The sequence below is a fragment of the Pygocentrus nattereri genome, chromosome 28, assembly GCF_015220715.1.
Source record: "Pygocentrus nattereri isolate fPygNat1 chromosome 28, fPygNat1.pri, whole genome shotgun sequence".
In the NCBI taxonomy this organism is placed as follows: Eukaryota; Metazoa; Chordata; class Actinopteri; order Characiformes; family Serrasalmidae; genus Pygocentrus; species Pygocentrus nattereri.
Genome location: NC_051238.1, coordinates 3,574,122 through 3,599,121, shown reverse-complemented (window position 1 = coordinate 3,599,121; position 25,000 = coordinate 3,574,122). Strand labels below are relative to the sequence as shown.

The 25,000-nt window shown below is 42.5% G+C and overlaps 1 protein-coding gene across 1 annotated transcript in view; it reads right to left on the bottom strand.

The window, feature by feature from the left end:
* The window catches only part of sema6bb (sema domain, transmembrane domain (TM), and cytoplasmic domain, (semaphorin) 6Bb), a 253,112-nt gene that overhangs the window by 41,132 nt on the left and 186,980 nt on the right, over positions 1-25,000 (bottom strand). The window contains exons 11-15 of the mRNA XM_037535866.1: positions 24,054-24,185; positions 23,002-23,151; positions 19,385-19,564; positions 11,616-11,756; positions 10,556-10,633 (exon numbers count right to left, since the gene is read on the bottom strand). Of these exons, the coding sequence (XP_037391763.1) occupies positions 10,556-10,633; positions 11,616-11,756; positions 19,385-19,564; positions 23,002-23,151; positions 24,054-24,185 (681 nt within the window). The remainder of the gene's footprint in view (positions 1-10,555; positions 10,634-11,615; positions 11,757-19,384; positions 19,565-23,001; positions 23,152-24,053; positions 24,186-25,000) is intronic.

Here is a 25,000-nt window from a genome sequence, read left to right as displayed (position 1 = left end):
AGAGAATAGGACAGAAATGGAAAGTGAGAGAGAGAGAGAGAGAGAGAGAGAGAGAAGGATGAGGGAGAAAGAAAGAGAGAGAGTTAGAAAGAAGAGAGAGAGAGACAGAGAGAGAGAGAGAAAGAAGAGAGACAGAGAGAAAGGGGAAGGAGAGAGAGAATAGGACAGAAATGGAAAGTGAGGGAGACAGATAGAAATTGAGAGAGAAGTAACAGGGAGAAAGAGAGAGAGAGAAGATGGAGAGAGAGTGTTGAGAGTAGTAATATCTCTACACACCGCACTAATGAGTTTATGATGAAAACATTAATCTCACTGCAGATTAACATTCATGTTAATGTTCACACTGAACTGCTCTCAGCACACATCTGTATGAAGCCCTGATCGGTCTCTTTAAACATATATGAGGACACCAAGCCATCAACAGCAGCATCACACAAACAAACAAAGCACAGTAACCTCATAGTGAACTTGTACACAGGACTTTAAGGTTCATATCCCTGCTTAAAAAGCCAGTCACTCTGCTACCACAATGAAAAGTCTCCCTCCCCACGGCCAAGTCAGCTTCAATACCGTGGCGCTCTTCCAACTCGCTGTCCAGACTCCACTACCATCTTCTGGCTCATGGCCCAGTCAAAGCTCACCACCATGTTAAAAGTATTCCAGTTCATGTCTTAGTCAAATCTCACTACCATGGTAAAAATACTGCAGCTAATGGCCCAGTCAAACCTCACTACCATCGTGAAAATATTATGGTTCATGGCCCACTCAAACTTTACTACCATGGTGAAAATATTCTGTCTCACGGCCAAGTCAAACCTCACTACTGTGGTAAAATATTCCAGCTCATGGCCCAGTCAAACCTCACTACTGTGGTAAAATATTCCAGCTCATGGCCCAGTCAAACTTCACTACCAGGGTAAAAAATGTTCTGGCTCATTGCCTGGTAAAACATCACTACCATGGTAAAACTATTCCATCTTATAGCCCAGTCAAACCTGACTACCATGGTAAAACTATTCCAGCTTATAGCCCAGTCAAACCTGACTACCATGGTAAAACTATTCCATCTTATAGCCCAGTCAAACCTGACTACCATGGTAAAACTATTCCAGCTTATAGCCCAGTCAAACCTGACTACCATGGTAAAACTATTCCATCTTATAGCCCAGTCAAACCTGACTACCATGGTAAAACTATTCCAGCTTATAGCCCAGTCAAACCTGACTACCATGGTAAAACTATTCCAGTTTATAGCCCAGTCAAACCTGACTACCATGGTAAAACTATTCCAGCTTATAGCCCAGTCAAACCTGACTACCATGGTAAAACTATTCCAGTTTATAGCCCAGTCAAACCTGACTACCATGGTAAAACTATTCCAGTTTATAGCCCAGTCAAACCTGACTACCATGGTAAAACTATTCCAGCTTATAGCCCAGTCAAACCTGACTACCATGGTAAAACTATTCCAGTTTATAGCCCAGTCAAACCTGACTACCATGGTAAAACTATCCCAGCTTATAGCCCAGTCAAACCTGACTACCATGGTAAAACTATTCCAGTTTATAGCCCAGTCAAACCTGACTACCATGGTAAAACTATTCCAGCTTATAGCCCAGTCAAACCTGACTACCATGGTAAAACTATTCCAGCTTATAGCCCAGTCAAACCTGACTACCATGGTAAAACTATTCCAGTTTATAGCCCAGTCAAACCTGACTACCATGGTAAAACTATTCCAGCTTATAGCCCAGTCAAACCTGACTACCATGGTAAAACTATCCCAGCTTATAGCCCAGTCAAACCTGACTACCATGGTAAAACTATTCCAGTTTATAGCCCAGTCAAACCTGACTACCATGGTAAAACTATTCCAGCTTATAGCCCAGTCAAACCTGACTACCATGGTAAAACTATTCCAGCTTATAGCCCAGTCAAACCTGACTACCATGGTAAAACTATTCCAGTTTATAGCCCAGTCAAACCTGACTACCATGGTAAAACTATTCCAGCTTATAGCCCAGTCAAACCTGACTACCATGGTAAAACTATTCCATCTTATAGCCCAGTCAAACCTGACTACCATGGTAAAACTATTCCAGCTTATAGCCCAGTCAAACCTGACTACCATGGTAAAACTATTCCAGCTTATAGCCCAGTCAAACCTGACTACCATGGTAAAACTATTCCAGCTTATAGCCCAGTCAAACCTGACTACCATGGTAAAACTATCCCAGCTTATAGCCCAGTCAAACCTGACTACCATGGTAAAACTATCCCAGCTTATAGCCCAGTCAAACCTGACTACCATGGTAAAACTATTCCAGTTTATAGCCCAGTCAAACCTGACTACCATGGTAAAACTATTCCAGTTTATAGCCCAGTCAAACCTGACTACCATGGTAAAACTATCCCATCTTATAGCCCAGTCAAACCTGACTACCATGGTAAAACTATTCTAGCTTATAGCCCAGTCAAACCTGACTACCATGGTAAAACTATCCCAGCTTATAGCCCAGTCAAACCTGACTACCATGGTAAAACTATTCTAGCTTATAGCCCAGTCAAACCTGACTACCATGGTAAAACTATCCCAGCTTATAGCCCAGTCAAACCTGACTACCATGGTAAAACTATCCCAGCTTATAGCCCAGTCAAACCTGACTACCATGGTAAAACTATTCCAGCTTATAGCCCAGTCAAACCTGACTACCATGGTAAAACTATTCCAGCTTATAGCCCAGTCAAACCTGACTACCATGGTAAAACTGTTCCAGCTTATAGCCCAGTCAAACCTGACTACCATGGTAAAACTATTCCAGCTTATAGCCCAGTCAAACCTGACTACCATGGTAAAACTATCCCAGCTTATAGCCCAGTCAAACCTGACTACCATGGTAAAACTATTCCAGCTTATAGCCCAGTCAAACCTGACTACCATGGTAAAACTATCCCAGCTTATAGCCCAGTCAAACCTGACTACCATGGTAAAACTATTCCAGCTTATAGCCCAGTCAAACCTGACTACCATGGTAAAACTATTCCAGCTTATAGCCCAGTCAAACCTGACTACCATGGTAAAACTATTCCAGCTTATAGCCCAGTCAAACCTGACTACCATGGTAAAACTATCCCAGCTTATAGCCCAGTCAAACCTGACTACCATGGTAAAACTATTCCAGCTTATAGCCCAGTCAAACCTGACTACCATGGTAAAACTATCCCAGCTTATAGCCCAGTCAAACCTGACTACCATGGTAAAACTATTCCAGCTTATAGCCCAGTCAAACCTGACTACCATGGTAAAACTATTCCAGCTTATAGCCCAGTCAAACCTGACTACCATGGTAAAACTATTCTAGGTTATAGCCCAGTCAAACCTGACTACCATGGTAAAACTATCCCAGCTTATAGCCCAGTCAAACCTGACTACCATGGTAAAACTGTTCCAGCTTATAGCCCAGTCAAACCTGACTACCATGGTAAAACTATTCTAGGTTATAGCCCAGTCAAACCTGACTACCATGGTAAAACTATTCCAGCTTATAGCCCAGTCAAACCGCACTTTTGCGGTCTGGTCAAACTCCAGTAGTGAAAAATTTCCCAGCTCGTGGTCCAGCGAAACTTTACATCCATCTTTTTGATTAATCTGAAGCCATCTTATTTGCCAGCTTCTTGTTCATTTTTTTCCATGTAAAATGGTACAGCAGTTACATTCTGGCATCTGAGGGTGACTTCAGCTTCACAGAGTTGAAAGGCATGAAAAGGGATGAGGAGGATGTCTGTTTCTGCTTGACAGGTGGGTTACATTAACTTATTTTTGCTGTTTCACAGAAACAGTAGGTCAATATTGTTTGTCCCATTTGCTAATGTTTATGATAGCTAATCCTAACTGGTTAGCTTAGCAGCAGCAATTATAGTGAAAGTCTGTTAACCAAAAATCTCGCTAACATTAGTTACGTTACCTGTGTGTCAGACCTGCTAGCCCAGTGTCATTTACCTAGGCAATGCACATCCATGAATTTGGGGGCAGAGCTTCTGAAGGAGCACTGAGGAGATGGATATATCTGTTTGCTGTTGAGTTAAAACCATTTCTATAGAATCTCTGACCCCACTTTTAATTAATTAACGTTAATGTTGGCCCTTTTTCCCTCGAGCACCTGCTTGTCTGTGTACACAAAAACACACACACCAACACACACTACAGGATAAAAGCCAACACTGAATATCTTCAGATAATCCTGTAGACGTGTGGAGAAGTGTGCATGTCTGTAACACAAACCCAACAGAAGAACTGCAGTACAGATGAGAACATACCAGGATAATCCCAGACTGGAACTACGCAGTTAAAGTAAATAAAGAGAGCTCTGGTAAAATAAAGGCAGATTTCCTGAGATCATTCATGTAATCTTATCCACTACTCACTCAAACTGTTCTTTAATACACTGCTCATTAATAAACTGAGATATTGAGCATATTTTCAGTGGTGAATAATCTCAGGGATTAACCCTGACATCCCCAAAATTGCAATTTCTCCACACGGTTTTATGGTAATTAACTACTTTAAGGAAGAACATGATTGTTTTTTTTGTTTTTTGTTTGTTTTGGAGTTGATTTCTGGGAGAAATGTGCCAAAGCTTGGGGAGAGTGGAGTAGATTCTGGTAGATACAGATACCAAAATGTGTTTAGATGTAGGATCTCTCTTAAAAACTGAAACAAACGAGCAGAACATACAGTTAGAACGGCCGTGTCAAAAGCTCAATTAAATCACATTTACTGTCACATCACATTTACACAGCTGCAAAGGTGAGTGAAAATCTTAGGTGTGTAGCCGTCTTGTAGTACTTATGTACACAAACATATATAAGAAAAGAAACAAAACAAAAAATAATAATACTATCTCTCTCTTTTTATATATGTATATATATATATATATATATATATATATATATATATCTTCTTCTTCTTCTTCTTCTTCTTCTTTCGGCTGCTCCCTTTAGGGGTCGCCACAGCGGATCATCTGCCTCCATCTTGCCCTATCCACTGCCTCCTCTACTTTCACACCAACCATCTCCATGTCCACCTTCACTACATCCATAAACCTTCTCTGAGGTCTACCTCTTCTCCTTCTGCCCGGCAGCTCCATCGCCAACATTCTTTGCCCAATATATCCACTATTCCTCCTCAACACATGTCCAAACCATCTCAACCTGGCCTCTCTGGCTTTATCTCCAAACTGCTCCACCTTCACTGTCCCTCTGATCTGCTCATTTCTAATCTTGTCCATCCTGGTCACTCCCAATGAAAATCTCAGCATCTTCATCTCCGCCACCTCCAGCTCAGCCTCCTGTCTTTTAGACAGAGCCACAGTCTCCAGACCAGACATCATAGCAGGACGCAGTACTGTCTTGTAGACCTTCCCTTTCACTCTTGCTGCTATCCTTCTGACCTTCTCTGTACTTCTCTACCAACACTCCCAACGCAGAAATTCCATCTGTGGTGCTCTTTCTGGGCATGAAACCAAACTGCTGCTCACTGATCTGAACCTCTCGCCTTAGTCTTGCTTCAACAACTCTGTCCCATACCTTCATGGTGTGGCTCATCAACTTTATACCTCTGTCGTTACTGCAGCTCTGCACATCACCCTTGTTCTTAAAAATGGGAACCAGTACACTGCTTCTCCACTCATCAGGCAATATATACACACACACACACACACACACACACACACACACACAAATAGCTAATCAGCCAATCACATGGCCGCAACTCAATGCATTTAGGCATGTAGAGGTGGTCAAGACCGAGCATCAGACTGGGGAAGAAAGGGGATTTAAGTGACTTTGAACGTAGCGTGGTTGCTGGTGCACTATATATATATATATATATATATATATATATATATATATATATATATATATATATATATATACACACATACACACACTGCCGATCAAAAGTTTGGGATCACCCAGACAATTTTGTGTTTTCCATGAAAACTCATAGTTTTATTTTTCAAATGAGTTGCAAAATGAATAGAAAATATAGTCCAGACATTGACAAGGTTTGAAATAATTTTCTCCTTCACACTTTGCTTTCATCAAAGAATGTTCCCTTTGCAGCAATTACAGCATTGCAGACCTTTGGCATTTTAGCTGTTAATTTGCTGAGGTAATCAGGAGAAACGTCTCCCCATGCTTCCAGAAGCCCCTCCCACAAGTTGGATTGGCTTGATGGGCACTTTTTGTGTACCATACAGTCAAGCTGCTCCCATAACAGCTCAATGGGGTTGAGATCTGATGACTGGGCTGGCCACTCCATTACAGATAGAATACCAGCTGCCTGCTTCTTCCCTAAATAGTGCATAATTTGGAGGTGTGCTTTGGGTCATTGTCCTGCTGTAGGATGAAATTGGCTCCAATCAAGCACTGTCCACAGGGTATGGCATGGCGTTGCAAAATGGAGTGATAGCCTTCCTTATTCAAAATCCCTTTGACCCGCTTTACCAGCACCAAAGCACCCCCAGACCATCACATTACCTCCACCATGCTTGACAGATGGCGTCAGGCACTCTTCCAGCATCTTTTCAGTTGTTCTGCATCTCACAAATGTTCTTCTGTGTGATCCAAACACCTCAAACTTAGATTCGTCTGTCCATAACACTTTTTTCCAATCTTCCTCTGTCCAATGTCCTGTTCTGATGACCTGTGAGACATCGTTTTCTCAAACTAGAGACTCTAATGTACTTGTCTTGTTACTTAGTTGTGCAGCGGGGCCTCCCACTTCTCTTTCTACTCTGGTTAGAGCCTGTTTGTGCTCTCCTCTGAAGGGAGTAGTACACACCGTTGTAGGAAATCTTGAGTTTCTTGGCAATTTCTCGCATGGAATGGCCTTCATGTCTAAGAACAAGAATAGACTGTCGAGTTTCACATGAAAGTTCTCTTTTCCTGGCCATTGTGAGCGTTTCATAGAACAAACAAATGTGATGCTCCAGATTCTCAACCAGCTCAAAGGAAGGTCAGTTCTATAGCTTCTCTAATCAGCCAAACTGTTTTCAGCTGTGCTAACATACTTGAACAAGGGCTTTCAAGGGTTTTCTAAACATCCATTAGCCTTCTAACACAGTTACCAAACACAATGTACCATTAAACCACTGGAGTGGTGGTTGTTGGAAATGGGCCTATATACACCTATGTAGATATTGCATTAAAAACCAGATGTTTGCAGCTAGAATAGTCATTTACCACATTAACAATGTATAGAGTGTATTTATGATTCATTTAATGTTAACTTCTTTGAAAGAAAATGTGGTTTTCTTTCAAAAATGACATTTCTAAGTGACCCCAAACTTTTGATCGGTAGTGTATATATATATATATATATATATATATATGGTGCACTCTCTCTCTTCCTATATATATATATATTTGACATGATGTCTCGCTCCATCCACCAACGCCACAGGGTGATTCAAAAGGATTAATCCGATTTCAAAGTGCCATATTTTTACAACCATGAGGTGCTGAGGAACCAATCACAATCCAATTGTAAGAGGGGGTCACAGAGTTTCTGACTGTCAGTGGAAGACGGCTCCCCCTTCAGGCTGAGAGGAGCTGAGACCCGGGATTTTCGTCAGTGAAGCTCCAGCAGCTCAGAGCGTTCAGCGTTGGTTCCACAGCACTGGATGATCTCCGAAATCACACTAAAAGAGCTGTGAGTGCAGTGACGCCCGACAAGCTCAATCCCGTCTGGGATGAGTTTGACTGTGGTGTTGATGTCGTCCGTACATCTGGAGGAGGTTCAGACTGAGACCTTGTACAATTACATAATAAACTTTATACTCATTTAAACCATTTACAGTTCACTGCATTGATCTGTAACGATTTACAAGAGAAATAAATCACTTTGAAACTGGATTAATCTTTCAAAATGAAAGGGATTATTCTTGTGTGAATTATGGATCAGTGGACGGCCCAGATTTAGTCTTTTTGCCTTTTTGTGTCCGACGCAGCCAGATTTTCATTTAAACTCCTCTAATATTTCATTAGGTTGAGCATAAAAGGTTTTCAGAAGCTCTGAAAGAAAAAGCAGCCCCAAAACATCACAGATCCTCAATCATTCTTATATAAGCATCCTTCTTATTTTACACCAAACCCACCTTGAGTGCAAAAAGCTCTATTTTTGTCTCAACTGACCACAGAACTTGGCTTCAGTCAAAGCTCTAGTAGCGTCTGGTCAACATTTGTGGTTAGGAGAAAGAAAACGCTTTCTATGCGTAAGCCCTTCCCATGGAAGGCAGCATCTAATTGTAGTTTTGGAGACCCCAAACTGCTGTTCTTCCAACCATGATCTTTGGAGAATAGTATTTTTGCCTCCCTAACTATCCTCCTCACTGTGCATGGAGGTAAAATAAACATGTATCCTCTTCCAGGCAGGTCTACACTGCAAAAACGGTACCTTCTCAAGTAAATTGATCTTAAATATAGTCTATATACCTAACATTTCCCATTATGTGATGACTGTGCGCTTATTATAAGATTATTTGCTTATTTCCAGAAATGTTTTGCTTGTTTTAGGTCATTTTATTAGTAAAATTCTCTCACTTTACCGGGAGATCATTTTGCTGGTTTTAAGCTCATTTCTTATCTGACAATATAGTGAGATAATTTTACTTAATAAAATGACCTAAAACAAGTAAAAAATGTCTAGAAATAAGTTAAGTAATATTAAATTAAGCTTGGGACAATCTCAACAGGAGAAATATTCAATTTCTTGACTATATTTGAGATCATTTTATTTGAAAAGATACCATTTTTGCAGTACACTACGGCTGTTTTATACTGCTAAATTACTACAATGGCTTTGGCCATTTTTAGGCAATTTTTTAGCAATAGCCTGATTTATGAAGGTCAACGCACATCTGTCTCATTTCCATCCATCCATCCATCCATCCATCCATTATCTTCCGCTTCTCCGGGGTTCGGGTCGCGGGGGCAGCATTCTAAGCAATGAGGCCCAGACCTCCCTTTCCCCAGCCACTTCCACTAGCTCTCCAAGGGGGATTCCGAGGCGCTCCCAGGCCAGCTGGGCGATATAGTCACGCCAGCGTGTCCTGGGTCTTCCCCGGGGTCTCCTACCAGGTGGACTCGCCTGTGACACCTCCCGAGGGAGGCGTCCAGGAGGCATCCTAACCAGATGCCCGAACCACCTCAGCTGGCTCCTCTCGACGTGAAGAAGCAGCGGCTCTACTCCGAGTCCCTCCCGGATGACCGAACTTCTCACCCTATCTCTAAGGGAGAGTCCAGACACCCTGCGGAGGAAACTCATTTCGGCCGCTTGTATTCGCGATCTTATTCTTTTGGTCATTACCCAAAGCTCATGACCATAGGTGAGGGTGGGAACGTAGATCGACTGGTAAATCGAGAGCCTTGCCTTATGGCTCAGCTCTTTCTTTACCACACCAGACCGGTAAAGAGGCCGCATCACTGCTGACCCAGCACCAATCCGCCTGTCAATCTCCCGCTCCCTTGTACCATCACTCGTGAACAAGACCCCGAGATACTTGAACTCCTCCACTTCAGGCAAGAGCTTATCCCCGACCCAGAGAGGGCTCTCCACCCTTTTCCGCCTGAGAACCAAGGTCTCGGATTTGGAGGTACTGATCCTCATCCCGGCTGCTTCACACTCGGCTGCAAACCGATCCAGCGAAAGCTGAAGTTCACGGCCTGATGCCCCCAATAGGACCACATCATCTGCAAACAGCAGCGATGTGACCCTGAAGTGACCAAACCGGACACCCTCCATCCCCTGACTGCGCCTAGAAATTCTATCCATAAAAATTATGAATAGAATTGGTGACAAAGGGCAGCCTGACGGAGTCCAACTCTCACTGGGAACGAGTCTGACTTACTGCCAGCCATGCGAACCAAACTCCTGCTTTGTTTGTACAGGGCCTGAATGGCTCGTAGCAAAGAGCCATGTACCCCGTACTCCCGAAGCACCTCCCACAGAAAACCCGGGGAACACAGTCGAATGCCTTCTCCAGATCCACAAAGCACATGTGGACTGGTTGGGCAAACTCTGTCTCATTTCATTTGTGTATTTTCTGATTTTCCCCATGTTGATGAATGAGAGAATTTGGCCTCTGTGTAACCTTATATTTATACCCAGTGAAAAGGGACATGACGTCTTAAGAGTCCCTGAACGCTCAGGTGGACTTAAAAAAGTGGAATATAAATAAGAAGCCAGTTTTGTTAGAATTTCTAAGAGGTGCCAATAAACAATGAAGGTTTTCATTTTCTTAGACACTTGAAGTTAAATTTCTCATTTTCACTGTGAGTTTGAGCTCATTAACCACAAAGACATTTTTCATTACCTTTTGTGTTTTTTTCACCGTGAACTGCACTAACTGCAACTCATTAAGATGCTGTAGTGAGACTGTTATGAGACTAATCTACTACTTTACTTGTGTCTTTTCCACTGGCAGTTTTAATTCCCCCAAGCAAAATGACCTACCAATAGCGCAGGTTATTTCCGATACACTCCCTGGCCTACCTGGTGCCGGCGCGGAGGAAGGAGCAGGTGCTCCCCCTGGTCCAGCCGCAGTAAGGGTCCCGAGAGGCGATGCAGTTTCTGCAGAACGAAAGAAAAGCACAGATTGTGGTTAAATCCCCAGACGACATGACGTTCCGTTCTGCCGCACTTCACACACGCATGATCTACCTGCTTCAGCGGGCTCGTCACACAGCTGACATGTGGAAGAGTGTGTGTTTACGCCCACCCTGGGGGTCTGTACAAAATTGCCCATCAAAAGTTTGGGGACACCAGACCTGTTGTCTAATACAGGTGATCATGTTTTCTTTGTCAATTTGCAGTAACTAAGGACATGATTGTACTTTTAGCTCGAAACAAAGACGGAAAATGATGCACTGGTACATTTTCGCTCTATTTAACACTGAATCGAAGGATGTAAACAATGGTCATATGGGTAAACAGTCAAACTTTTTTTTTTCTTGCTATGTGAAGCGACCTTGGGTTTGTGAAAGGCGCTATATAAATGTAATTTATTATTATTATTATTATAAACTGACTGGGCAGATTTTATGACGCATAATAACTGCGTATAATAACGTTCTGAATCATGCTGTTCTTGGTCTTGTGATACTTGGATATCAGGCCCACAACGCAATCTTATCCAGCCTGCAAAAGTATTTTAACTTTCTCTCAATATTAGCCTGTTTCACAATGTGCAGCACTACAGTCCTCAGCATGCACTGCAACGTAATGTGTGCTCAGACTCTCCTACTACAACACAACAGTCTATGGGACAGCGGTTATGCCTCAATTCTACACAATTCTGCGCAATTCTACACCAGTCATGTCACCAAACACACTAACTACATTTCAGCTGCAGTTCAACCGACATAAATGCTTAACGTCAGCTCAGCAGCTCAGAAACTAAGTCCAAGTCTTAATGAACTTGAAGTCTAGGTCAAGCCTTCTCTTGAGGCTTAGAAGTCCCTGAGGTTTCTCCACCGATGTTGACACAGTTTTCACAATAATGATAACGTATTACCATTTAACCCACTCCATAGTGAGCGTGTATATCACTCACTTCATGCAGCGGGAGTAAAGTTGGCAGCGGGCTACAGGCACTCTGACCACACAGGACGGAAAGGACAGCAGGAGGGTGTGGCTGATGGAGTCCAGAGAGAGAGACAGCAGCTGCCGGGCCTGAGGAGTGTCCTGACCGCACCTGCAACACAACAACACAGAGATTACTACAGATAAGATTCACAAAATACAGCAGATGACAGTCCAGCTTAATACAGCGCCATTAAACACAGCTTAGTTTTACGCAGCCTATCTTAACACAGCTCAGCTTACAGCTCAGGTTGACACAGCGCAGCTTAAACAGCACATTTTAAGATAACTATTAAAACACAGCTCGAGTTTACACAGCTTATATTAGCACAGGTAATTTGCTCAGTTTAACACAGTGCAGCAGGCGTCCACAACACAGTTTAACACAGCACAGCTCAGTTTAATACAGCACAGTTTAACCCATGTCAGCTTAGCACAGCTCGGTTTAACACAGTTCAGTTTAACACAGCTCAGCTAAACACCGTAAATCAGATACGGTACATTTTAACCCAGCTCTGTTTAACACAACTCAGTTCAACACTCATCTTAGCACAGCTCAGTTTAACATGGCCAAGTTTAACACAGGGCAGCTTAGCACAGCATGATCTTACACATCTTATGTTAGCAGAGCTCATTAGCTCAGCTTAGCACAGCACTGCTTACACAGCTCAGTTTAACACGGCTACGTTTAAACAGGGCAGCTTAGCATAGCACAGCTCAGTTTAACACAGGGCAGTTTAGCACAGCACAGCTTACGCAGCTCAGTTTAACACAGTTCAGTTTAACACGGCTAAGTTTAAACAGGGCAGCTTAGCACAGCACAGCTTACACAGCTCAGTTTAACACGGCTAAGTTTAAACAGGGCAGCTTAGCACAGAATAGCTGAACACAACACAGTTTAACACAAACATCTTTAAAAAACAGTTGAACACAGGACATAAAACATTGTCAGGTTTTTACACAGCTCAACACAGCACAGCTTAACACAGCAGTTTTAACACAGGTTGTCTTAATGCTGCACAGTTTAGAACAGTTACAGCTACAAGTAGCACAGCCTGACAGAGTGCAGATTAACATTGGCTGGTTTTGTTACTGTTCCTATAAAATTGGTACACTTGGAAACTTTTGTAACGTTTTCATGCTTTATCAAGCTCAAACAAGTGAGGAAAATCCGGTGGTTCCTAATATGGGCTAAGAGTGCAGCTACAGAATTAACACTGAATTATTTCCACAGCTGTTTATGTTACGTCCCTAATTTTACCACATAAAACTTTGAAAATCGACTCAAACCTGAAAATATTTATATCGTTATCTGTCAGCATTATAGCTATAAATAATATAATGAGGTGATGTAGTTATGGTCGCTCAGGGCCCATTTTATAGACATCTTGATTTCTACACTAAAAGAGTTTGATCTAATGTCAGTCCATACAGTATATATACGGAAACTAAACTGCAAAAACAGCTTATTTTGAATTCATTGTTTCTGTAATGTAATTTGCCAACATCCACCTACTTACTCTATAGCAGTTTAGCCCCGCCCACTCAGACTGAAGTTATAAGGAGTGTTTCAGACTGCTTTTTGAATGAGGCAACTGTACAGGGCATCAGAACAGAGGCCATTTGTATATATATCAGTGTATCGCTGCCGTCGGAACAAAACCTCGTATCTCCAAAATGTTAACTTTACAGGGGAGGGAAAAAACATACTTTACTTTTAATGTAGTCAATGGAACCAGAATTTTTCCCCAAGCAATTTTGGGCTGTTTTTTTTGTCCATTCATCATGAAATTTACATACAGGATACAGGAAAACATATATGTTCAATTTATGGCAAAACATGAAAAACGACAAAAATGGAGATTTTTTCTTTTATATATATATATATATATATATATATATATATATATATGCTGGTTTGACCAATCAGTGCTCAGTAAATTGAGCTCATGATGTAATTGATGATATTAATGAGTCTCTGTGGCAGCTGTGAAGGGGTCAAGGAAAAATATGGACCCAAGAAATTCTTGTTACTTTTTATTGTTTTTATATATATATATATATATATATATATATATATATATATATATATATATATATATATATATATATATATATATTGTAATATATACATTTTATATATTACAACTGTAAGAATGATCCTTTTTATATCAAAATCACAGTTTAAGAGAACTTTTCAAATCACTTTTTTTCAAAAAACTCATAGTCTACATTATCAATAACTTTGTCTCTAATAACACCGAGCTTGTGAACTGCCTGTACCAATCAGACCAATCAGAGGCAGCCAAACCCCCATGTGTTGTGACATCACAAGCACCACTTACTGGCCTGAACCTTACTGTAAAGAAGATAATCACAATTTAAATCACAGTCAGAAAAATCGCAACTAGAGATTCTCCACAAACTGTTCAGCCCTAAGAAAAATGAGGTCTCACTTAATTTTGGATAGTCCACTATAGATCTAGATACATAATCTATAGACCCCTATAGATTATCTACAGATGTTCACATTGTGTTGACTCTAAACAGTGGTGGTATTAGGGTTAGGACCGGGGTGAAAGGCTCTGGGTTTAGATCTTGGGCTGAGGTTAAGGTCAGCGTTAGGATTAGAGCAGGTTTAGAGTTAAAGAAAATTGGTCAGTTTATGACCAGTATAAAATTTAGTTCAATGCAACCTGAAAATAAATTAAGCATCTACAAAGCATCTTAAGTGGACTATCCAAATAAATTGTTACCCAAATAATTCCGATGTTAAATGCGTATTTAGGCTGTTTTTGGTGCATAAAACCACAAACTTCGTAAGAGGACCTCCGGGGAAACGATTAAATACAAGAAAAGTGTCCAACATCAGCGCTGTAACTTTGATCTAAGCTGTTGCTGTACAGAATGTCAGACTGTTGACTTCTAAAACTAAACCTGTGCCGCTGGTTGGGCGGCCTTGGGGGGTTTGGCGAGGCCGGAGCTCAGCAGGGAGTCGGCTAAATCAGGCAGGAGTGAATAAGGTAATCAGATCACACCCCCCGCTCTGGCCTTGATTCACCTCCGCCGTCCCTCGGCAGCGCGCGTCCGGATCAAACCGTCCACTCTGTCGGCTGTGTGCGGTAATGAGGCTGAAAATGACATGCGAGGTGAAGCTGCACACTTTAATTGGAGTCATGCCTCACTCTCGGCACTCCTTCAACACGCAGGCCTCTGTAGCGCCTTCACTTTTTCGTCCGTGTCCGTCGCTCCATCCCTCTCCGTCTCTCCTATACAGAAGCACCTCTTCCCTAATGCCCTCCACTGTATTTATAGACCTGTTCGCTCTCTTTCTGCTCTTTTCTCTTTCTCTCTCCACCTCTTCCCTTTCCTTTCAACCTCTCTCTCTCGAGAGTCTAAATGAACCCTCCTCTTTCCCTTTTTACATTCGCTGTCTGTCTCTCTCTCTCCAGCCTGAAGTACCTTCTTTTTCTCCATTCTCTCACTCTCTCTTCATTCGATCACTCCTTCATTTGCTGTCCGTCTCCCTCTCATCTCGCCCTCACACCCTCCTGCTCGTTTGATAAGTGTGACTCACCCTTCAGCCCGAGAAAATCATGAAAGGCTCTGCTGATGATGGCTTGGACACTGCTTTAAAATAAAGACAGCATGCGTCCAAAAGTTTAGATTTTCAGCATTTCTTCTGAAATGAAGGGTGTTAATAGTGAGTTTGTGCTGCAGTAACAGCCTCTACTCTACTAGGAAGGCTTTACATTAGATTGCTGTGAGGATTTGATTGAGCATTAGTGAGGTCAGGCACTGATTTTGGATGGTCAGTTCTGAATCACTCCAATGCATCCCAAAGGTGTTGGATGGAGCTCCATCACTCCAGAGAACACAGTTCCACTGCTCAACAGCCCAATGCTGGGGGGGCTTTATACCCCTCTAGCCCACACTTGGCACTGGACATGGTGGCCTTAGGCTGGAGAATAGACAAGACCTGCATGCCCAATTGAATACAATGGGCTTTATACCCCTCTAGCTGATGCTCTGAACTGATCGTCCAACATCACTGCCTGCTTAAAACATTTATAAAACCCTTTTCATGGTGGAGGGATACATGCAGGGTGTTGAGAAGTAAAACAGGCCACAAAGAAAACTAATTATTTCAGGTTTTCCACTATTTTTCCATCATCAACAATCCATATAAACTCAGAAGACTCGTGTAGGTTCTCTGGTGGTTCTGGATAATAAATAAAATGTCTATATTTGTGTTGTAGTCATGGCAACCCCTGGTTCCCATCACCACCACTGTAAAAACATCTGAACCATTTCACACCAAACCGCTCTGAACCTCTCTGTTTTTGCTACTGTACCTTTAAGACATATATGTAAATGAGCTCTGTTCTCATTGGCTGCCTTGTATCGCGCCTTATTCAGAAAGCAATCAGAGCTGAAACATTCCTTATTTCAGCAGTAGAACCCGAGAGGGAGTGTATTATCGTGAAATACCATCCCGGCTGTGATCTGGTGGCCGTGGATCATCACAGCCGTGATGTTATTGGTGATAACTCACTCCTCGAGTGCTCTACTGCTTTAATACAGTGAAATAAATACAGTAAGAAGTTAATAAACTGGCCGTGAACGCCGCGTTTAATATGTTTTAATGTTCAGTTCCTTCACCAAATTATAGCTCCTTAACCAGCTGCTCGTCAGAGTAACGAGCTCCGCCCACTCGCTGCTCAGCCGGCAGTTCGTTCTCCAGCTCCTTACACTAAATTCCCAAACCGTCGTCACCACTGAGCAGCTTTTCAGTCAGCAGCAGTGACAGAAGAACAGCTGAACAACCTGGAATCAGCCAGAAATGAACCCAACACCATTCGCCAGACGTGTCTGATCTTCAGAGACGGACCAAATCAGACTGAACCATAAAACTGACCCAATATCAGGTTCAGCTCAGTTTGGTCAGTTTCTCCAGATCAGTATTAATGTTGTTTTGTTCCAGTCGGTCTGTAAAGCTTCTTACAGCCCGTTTACTCTGGCGAATGGTGTTGGGTTCATTTCTGGCTGATTCCAGGTTGTTCAGCTGATCTTCTGTCACAGCTGCCGACTGAAAAGCTGCTCAGTGGTGACGACAGTTTGGGAATTTAGTGTCGTCTCGTCTTCAGAGTCGGACCAAATCGGCTGTCGGTCAGATGTGATCTTAACAGTGTCTGTTTCCTGTTTGTGGCAAAGTAAGAAGTAAAAACGTTCAAATGGCTCGAGCGTCTCCTACAGCTGTCAAAGTCGTTGCTTAGCAACAGCGTCTCAGTGGAGTGATACAGTGTTGGTGAAAAACCTGTGATGTTACGGTGAAATAACCGCATGGTTAGAACACTTGTCAACCAATCAGCTCCTGAGGCCAGAACTCACTGTTGTATAAACCTTTAGAGTGAATAGGTGGGGCTAAACCACTGCAGGGTGATTAGGTGAACTATATGTAAAAGGGGTTTTGTGACATCACAAAAACAGCAAATACAAAACAAAAACAGAAACTAAAATTGGTAGGAAAATGCCCTGTTCCAGTGTGTTCTCTGTAGAGGACGTATAAACTTATTTTCACTTAGAAAACCAACAAATCGTGCGATCTGACTCACGGTAACTCCACCCAATCACTGAATTTCAGTCGGTTATCTCTCCTGAACCATAACTGTTTCATCTTGCGGAGAATAAAATAAAAAGAAACAATGAAACTTGAAAGCGCTTCAGAAAACGCCTCAAATCTCTCCATCGCACACGGAAACAGCGGCTTTGTTCTGATACACATCAAAGCTCTGTCTGGCATTGTGCATTAGCCCTAATTGGCTCTGAGCTCCAGTCTCTCTCTCTCGGTCTCTCGCCCGCTCACGCAGGCACCTGCTATGAAGGCGGAGATTATTATGTGTTTGTATAGTTACTGAAAAAAAAAGAAAAGTACAGTTTAAGCCACCTGAGATAATTAATATTAAAGTTACTTATCTGGGCTGTTTTTTAGCTCATAAAATCAAGCGATAACATTACAATCAACAATGATAACAGTAAAAATCTACATTTTTAAACGCACCTTTCATACTGTCATACAAATGATGGTGTAATAACATAAAAATATTAAAAAGTAGGATTATTAGCGTAACACAAAAAAGATCCAACTAAAATGAAAGTCAATTCATGGTGGAGAGATTCATGAAGGGTGTTGGGAGGTAAAATAGTCCCCAAAGAAAACAGATTTTTTCAGATTTATCACTATTTTCCATCATCAACATTCCAGATAAAGCTCAGAAGACTCGTGTAGGTTCTCTGGTGGTTCTGGATAGTAAATAAAATGTCTATATTTGTGTTGTTGTCATGGTGACCCCTGGTTCCTATCACCACCACTGGACATCTGGACCAGTTCACACCAAACCACTCCTGAATGACTTTGTTTACACTGAATTAGACATTTTGAAAAATCAGAGTTCCCCTTTAAAAAAGATGATGCTTTGAGGGTTCTTTAGTAAAGATAATGGTTCTATATAGAACCATGAACATGTAAAGAGTCCTTAGCATGATTAAAGGGTTCCTTGCATCATGAACGGGTTTTTCAGACTAATGGAGAACATGCTATAGATGGTTCAAACTGTCTATAGCACATTCATGCACAGTTTCCACCGATCTGAAGAACTCTCATGATGCAAAGAACCCTTTAATCATGCAAAGGAATCTTTACATGTTCATGGTTCTATATAGAACCATTATCGTTACTAAAGAACCCTCGAAGCATCAGCTTTATTCAGGGTGTAGTTATGAAACTCTCTCTCGGTCCAAAAGTACTACTCAGCTAGTTCCACTGCTCCACAGCCCAATGGTGGGGGGCTTTAGACCCCTCTAGACCACGCTTGGCATTGGACATGTTGACCTTAGGCTCAAGTCCAGCTTCTCCAGAGTGTCACGTTCAAATGGCGAATGCTTCACTATGGAGATTATACAAACTGTGCATTCAGACTGTGTGAATGGGCACATCTTAAAGCACACTCTTTAAAAAAGAGGGTTCTTCAAGGGTTCTTTTCTAAATGGAACGGTTCTATTTAGAACCATGAGTTCTATACTGAACCATTTCATGTTTAAATGGCTCTTTACATGGTAAAATGGTTCTTCAGCTTGATAGAGAATGTGTGGTATATGGTCCTATACAGCACCAAAAGGGGTTCTTTCATTGTAGCAAGTGCCCTCATAATACCGTAACAATAGCAGAACCCTTTTTTGTGCTATCCAGAACCATTTTCAAAAATAAGGAATATACAATAGACGACACATTCCCCATCCATCTGAAGAAGCACTTCACCGTGCAAGGAAGCATTAAAGCGTGAAATGGTTCTATACAGAACTTGTGGTGTGTGGATTCTGTTTAGAGAACTTTTTAAAAGCCGTCCTCTTTAAATGTGTAGTTGAATTCGGTAATTAGTAAGGCGTCTGGATACTTTTGGATGTACAGCGCCGTTTTCGAAGACTTTAAGCAAACTTCTTTTGCTTTTCATCAGCGAGGAGAGAGGAAGAGAACAACAGAGCCAGAGACTGAACAGTCTGAGGAGGGAGGCATAATTAACTTGCTAACGTGATTTTTGCTTAAGCGCTCATTACTGCCTCCAGCCAGAGCCACCAGGCCGCTAATGCTCCATCTGTTTCCCCCACTGGATCCCTCCCTACGTCCCTCACCGCACGACACACAACAGCAGCAAAGACACACACTCCCACCCTCGCCCTTACTTCTCTGGGTTGTAGCCCTCCAGCTCCTCCAGAAAGACGTTGATGTTGGACGCCGTGTTGTCCCGGTTGGGGACGATCAGGAATTTGAGGATGGTCCCGCGGCTGGAGCCCAGGAACAGGACGGTGCGGTTGCCATGGGGACCAGCGTTTGTGTCTACCACCATCTTGTTGAGCTGATATCTGAGGACAACATAAGAGATTTCATCCTTGAGAACTTTAGCACAGTGTGCTGTCCTGTTAAGATAAGAAAATAAATAAATAAATAAATAATCTGTTACGTTTTTGCCGTTTGTGTCTTTCTTTGTCATCGAAACAAACTGGAATAAGTTAAAATTGCAGACTCGATACAAAACGTAAAGACCTTCAGACTTTTCAGCCAGACTTTCACCTCAATACAAACTCCAACTCCCAAGATCCATCGGCAAGTCACGCGACTCTGTCCACCAATCGTCAGCCAGCTAGCAGATCCAATTCACCTGAGCACTGACCGCCGTCACCTGTAGAGCCGTGTGTTTATGCCCGTCTGCTTCACTGTTAGCTTGGGAAGCACCGCCTCTGTTCTCAGGGCACACTGAGCTGGTTTCCTCTTCACTGCACATCCCGTGTTTGACCTTGCTATCCCCTTCAGGCTTTGTTTACGTGTTAGTTAGATCTCGGTTTCTCCTGCTCCCATGGATTGTATGTTTCTCTAGTGGATTTTGATCTGGTCTGATGTTAACCCTGCCCTTTGTATCAGTGATTTTCCAAACAAACCTCATGGTATGTTCCATATCCACACGTCAGCCTAACGTTACAAAGGTAACATTACATTTGCTAATATTTAAAAAAATATACCAATTCATTTCACAAGGCATCCAAACAGTAAAGTGCATTAGACAGAATTTTGAAAACTGATACATTTACATACATTTATTTTTTATATAGTGCATGTCGATGTGTAATATTACCCCATACATTTTATAATACATGTATTTTAAATTCTATTTGATTAATGTGGCAATACATTCTGAAACACATTTTGGTCTTTGGAATGTATTTTTCATATAGACTTTTCTATATGGACAATTTTATTTCAGGGCCTTGCTTTGTTAATAAGCTTTGGAGCTGCTGGGATGACCTGGTATTTTACACTAACCGTATGTATTAGCAGTAAATTTAACGGAACTCCCAATCATACCTAGCAGAAAAGAGCGTCCAGCCTCCTCTCATATGCTGTTAAGAAGTTGCTCTACTCACTGCTGCTGCACTTGAGTGCAACATTTACAAATCTACTACACAAATATCAAATTACTCATTGGAAAACAGGCCCAAGCTCGATGTTGTAAAAAAAAAATGGCCCAAACCCGGCCCGAAAATTGAGCCTTTATCAGGCCCCGTTGGGCTAGGGCCGGGCAGAAGACCAGAGGCCAGAGGCACTCAAACAAGCGCTTACATGTGTTCTCTGTGGCCCAAGTCAAGTCGGCATGTTTTGTCTTCTAGCTTACTAGAATTATTAATAAAACTCACGGGGTTCACGATTTTTTCCCTTTTTCTTCATTGCATAGGCATTTATAGGAGTTTCCTATAAATATATAGGAATTTTTTTGGAATGTGTTGTTGGCATCAAATTCATATTTTTCAATAAACAATAAAATTCCTCAATTTCAACATTTGATATGTTGTGTCCGTAGTATTTTCTTATAACAAAATATGGTTCACATGATTTAAACATCTTTGGATCCTATTTCTATTTACATTCTGTCCAGCATCCCAACCGTAGCGCCAAACAGCAATAATAACCCTATACACTCGCGTGTGTTAAAACTCTGCATTACTCGCTCTCTGTTGAGACAAAGGCAGAATCAAGCTGCTTAAAAATTAATCAAAACCAGAGGCAGTAATGACGCGCTGCATAAATATGCACAGTTGTCGGTGTAATTAAGACAAACTAGCTCGTCTCGAGACGGCAGGGCTGTGGCTGAACAGTAGGAATGCTCCACTGGGCTGCAGCGCTATTCTCTGAAAACGAGGAAGGGCCGCTGTAGGCGCTTCAAACTGCACAAGCGACTCGTCACAGTAATGTTCTGGCAGATTTGTGACCGGCGGGGTGTCCAGCTGAGAGCAGACTGTGGTCCGTGTGTTGTCAGAGACACCAACAGAGAAAAAACACGGTCGCCTGCTGGCTGAATTTTCAGGGGCTGATCGTGACACTGCGCTACTCCAACAGTCTAGTGAGAAAACTACAGCTTGGTCCCAGCGCAGTCCATCAGCTGAGGCATGTCTGGTGCCTGAGGTTTGCTTACTTTGTTTTAAACTGGAGTTATGAGGCTAATGTAGCTTAGTCGGCCTTCCGGAAGCTTGTGGAAGCTCGTTTCTTATGGCTTTGCTTCAGCTTTCCAGGGGTTCAAATGATGGGTTGGCCAATAAAAAAGCTAATTGACACAGTTTTTCCTCAAATGTGCACGCATAGGATTTCACAATGCTAAAGAGGATTTTTTATGGCCTTTACAGAGAATACGTGCACTGAGAAATCGGATTCCTGAGCTAAAATCCAGCCTCTTCATCAGATTTCTTAATTGGATTTCTAGGTCGGAGTGTGGTTTTTACGTGATCATCTCAATAATCGGATAACTGCAGAAATCCGATTATGATCGGATTATTGAGTGCACGTAAACACACTCAGTGTGTAAAATAACCAAGTAGCCAATCTGCTATTAGTGATATAGTGAGTGGTGAAATAGTGGTTGGTTAGTGTAGTGGGTAACACCTCTGCCTTCTACACTGTAGACTGGCGTTCAATCCCCCACCAGGGTAAACACCCTACACTATACCAATAAGAGTCCTTGGGCAAGACTCCTAACACCACCTTCGCCTACCTGTGTATAAATGATCAAATTGTAAGTCACTCTGGAGAAGAGCAGACACAGTATGCCTGTTTATCTCTGTACCATCGATCTTGTATTTTAGTTGGAAGGGTGACAGTGACACAGTGACGTGGTGGGTAGCGCTGCTGCCTCACAGCAAAAAGGGCCTGGGTTCAATTCCCTGGCCGGGTGGTCAGGACCCTCTCTGTGTGGAGTTTGCATGCTCTCCCCATGTCTGCGTCAGTTTCCTCCCACAGTCCAAAGACATGCAGTCAGGCCAATTGGAAGTGCTAAACTGACCCTAGGCGTGAGTGAATGTCTGTCTGCCCTGCGATGGACTGGCGACCTGTCCAGGGTGTATCCTGCCTTCCGCCCTATGACCGCTGGGATAGGCTCCAGCAAGCCCCACGACCCAGAAGGATAAGCGGCTTAGAAGATTTGTGTGTGTGTATATATATGAAATTAATATACAGCCTTACACTGCCCACGAGCTGTCTTTAAAGGGCTACAGTACTATTACCGTTATTCACGGTTCGAGACTCGCCTTCACTGACTCAGGACTTGAACTGAGACTCATCTATCCTGACTTGTGCCTTGACTCGGGACTTGAGTGTGATAACTTGCTTGTTACTTGCAACTTAGTGACTTGTTCCCACCTCTGAAGGACAGTTATGCTGTCTTGGACTCCTGACCATCACTTTGGATCCAACTTATGACCCCCCTCACAACAACAGCTCCAGCTTATAGATGTTGCCTCATCATGGTTAAACTCACCTGACCATCGTCCTAACTATCCATGGCCTCTGGCCCAAAGAAGGCACGGCCTCGTCCATCAGCGGGTGGGTCTTCACGAAGTTCAGCATTTCGTCAGGGAAAGAGTTGGAGGAGTTGAACCTTGAGCCTTGGATGGCGCACCCTCCTGGCCTGAGAGAGCATTACAGGACAGGCTGTGAGAAAGAAGCTTAAACTCTGAAAAATAAAGATTCCTAACTGAGTCTTGGTTTGGATATCAGGTTCTAGGAAAACGCTCCTACTGATTTAAAACCGTATACGTTGGTTCTTTAACTTATCTAAAAAAGGAAAGGATGCCACACTCAAACTCCACACTTTTAAAAAAGACGGTTCTTAAAGGGTTCCTCAGTAAAGACAGCGGTCCAATATAGAACCATGAACACTCAAAGGACAACTACTTGCTTTAATGGTTCTACGCATGATGAAATGGTTCTTCAGATTGATGGAGAATGTGTTCTTCTATGTAGAACCTTTTTTGAACATGGTTCTAAGTAGCACCAAAAGAGCTTTTTTGGTGCTATACAGAATAATTTCAAAAAGGTTCTATGTAGAACCATGAACACTCAAATAACCATTTCAGGCTTACATGGTTCTTTGCATGGTGAAATGGTTTTTCATATTGACAGAGAACCTATTGTATAAGGTTCTATGTAGAACCTTTATAAAAAGTGTTACTACAGCACAAACATAAATTGATCTACAAATTCCAACAATGGTGCAAAACAAACATTTTATTTACAAACTAAACATTTAAAAATGAAATATTTTAACATTGTTTGTCGCTTATCTGAAAGAGCGGAGGCCCAGAGATGAATTGAGTGATAGCTTGACAGCAGCAGAAGGCACAGATTTATGGGTGAACAGTGGTTTAAGTTTTCAGCATTTGCCTCGAGAACTCTTTAAAGAAAGTATGAAGAATCCACTGCCTATAGAAATATGCTGACAAAAACGCTGGATGTGTTGCAGTTGTGTGAATAATGGTGAGCGCTAATGCTATGCTAGTGGGGGGTGGAGTGGGGGGGTGATTTATGTACCTCGGTTTGGGGATGAGTTCGTCTGCCACAGGCGTCCAGATCGACTCTGGAGACTTCTGCTCCTTAAATCTGCCGTCAAACACGGCTGCTAGCTGTTCCATATCAAAGGCACACACCGCTGAACCTGGGATACTGAGAGAGAGAGAGAGAGAGAGAGAGAGAGAGAGAAAGAGACAGACAGACAGACAGACAGAGAGAGAGAGAGACAGAGAGAGAGAGAAAGAAAGAGAGAGAGAGAGAGAGAGAGAGAGAGAGAGAAAGAGACAAACAGAGAGAGAGAGAGACAGAGAGAGAGAGAGAGAGAGAGAGAGAGAGAGACAGAGAGAGAGAGAGACAGAGAGAGAGAGAGAGAGAGAGAGAGAGAGAGAGACAGAGAGACAGACAGAGAGAAAGACAGAGAGAAAGAGACAAACAGAGAGAGAGAGAGACAGAGAGAGAGAGAGAGAGACAGAGAGAGCGAGAGAGAGAGAGAGACAGAGAGAGAGACAGAGAGAGAGTAGGAGAGAGAGAGATAGAGAGAGAGACAGAGAGAGAGAGAGAGAGAGAGAGAGAGAGAGAGAGTAGAGGGAGAGTAGGAGAGAGAGAGAGAGAGAGAGAGAGAGAGAGAGAGAGTAGGAGAGAGAGAGAGAGAGAGAGAGAGAGTAGGAGAGAGAGAGAGAGAGAGAGAGAGAGAGAGAGTAGGAGAGAGAGAGAGAGAGAGAGAGAGAGAGAGTAGGAGAGAGAGAGAGTAGGAGAGAGAGAGAGAGAGAGAGAGTAGGAGAGAGAGAGAGAGAGAGAGAGAGTAGGAGAGAGAGAGAGAGAGAGAGAGAGAGAGAGAGAGAGAGAGAGAGAGAGTAGGAGAGAGAGAGAGAGAGAGAGCGCACATATTAAAAGCTACTCATCATATACAGCCTATTCATTCATAATAGTAAACCTGTCCTTTAGACAGCTCTAAAATTAGAAATAAT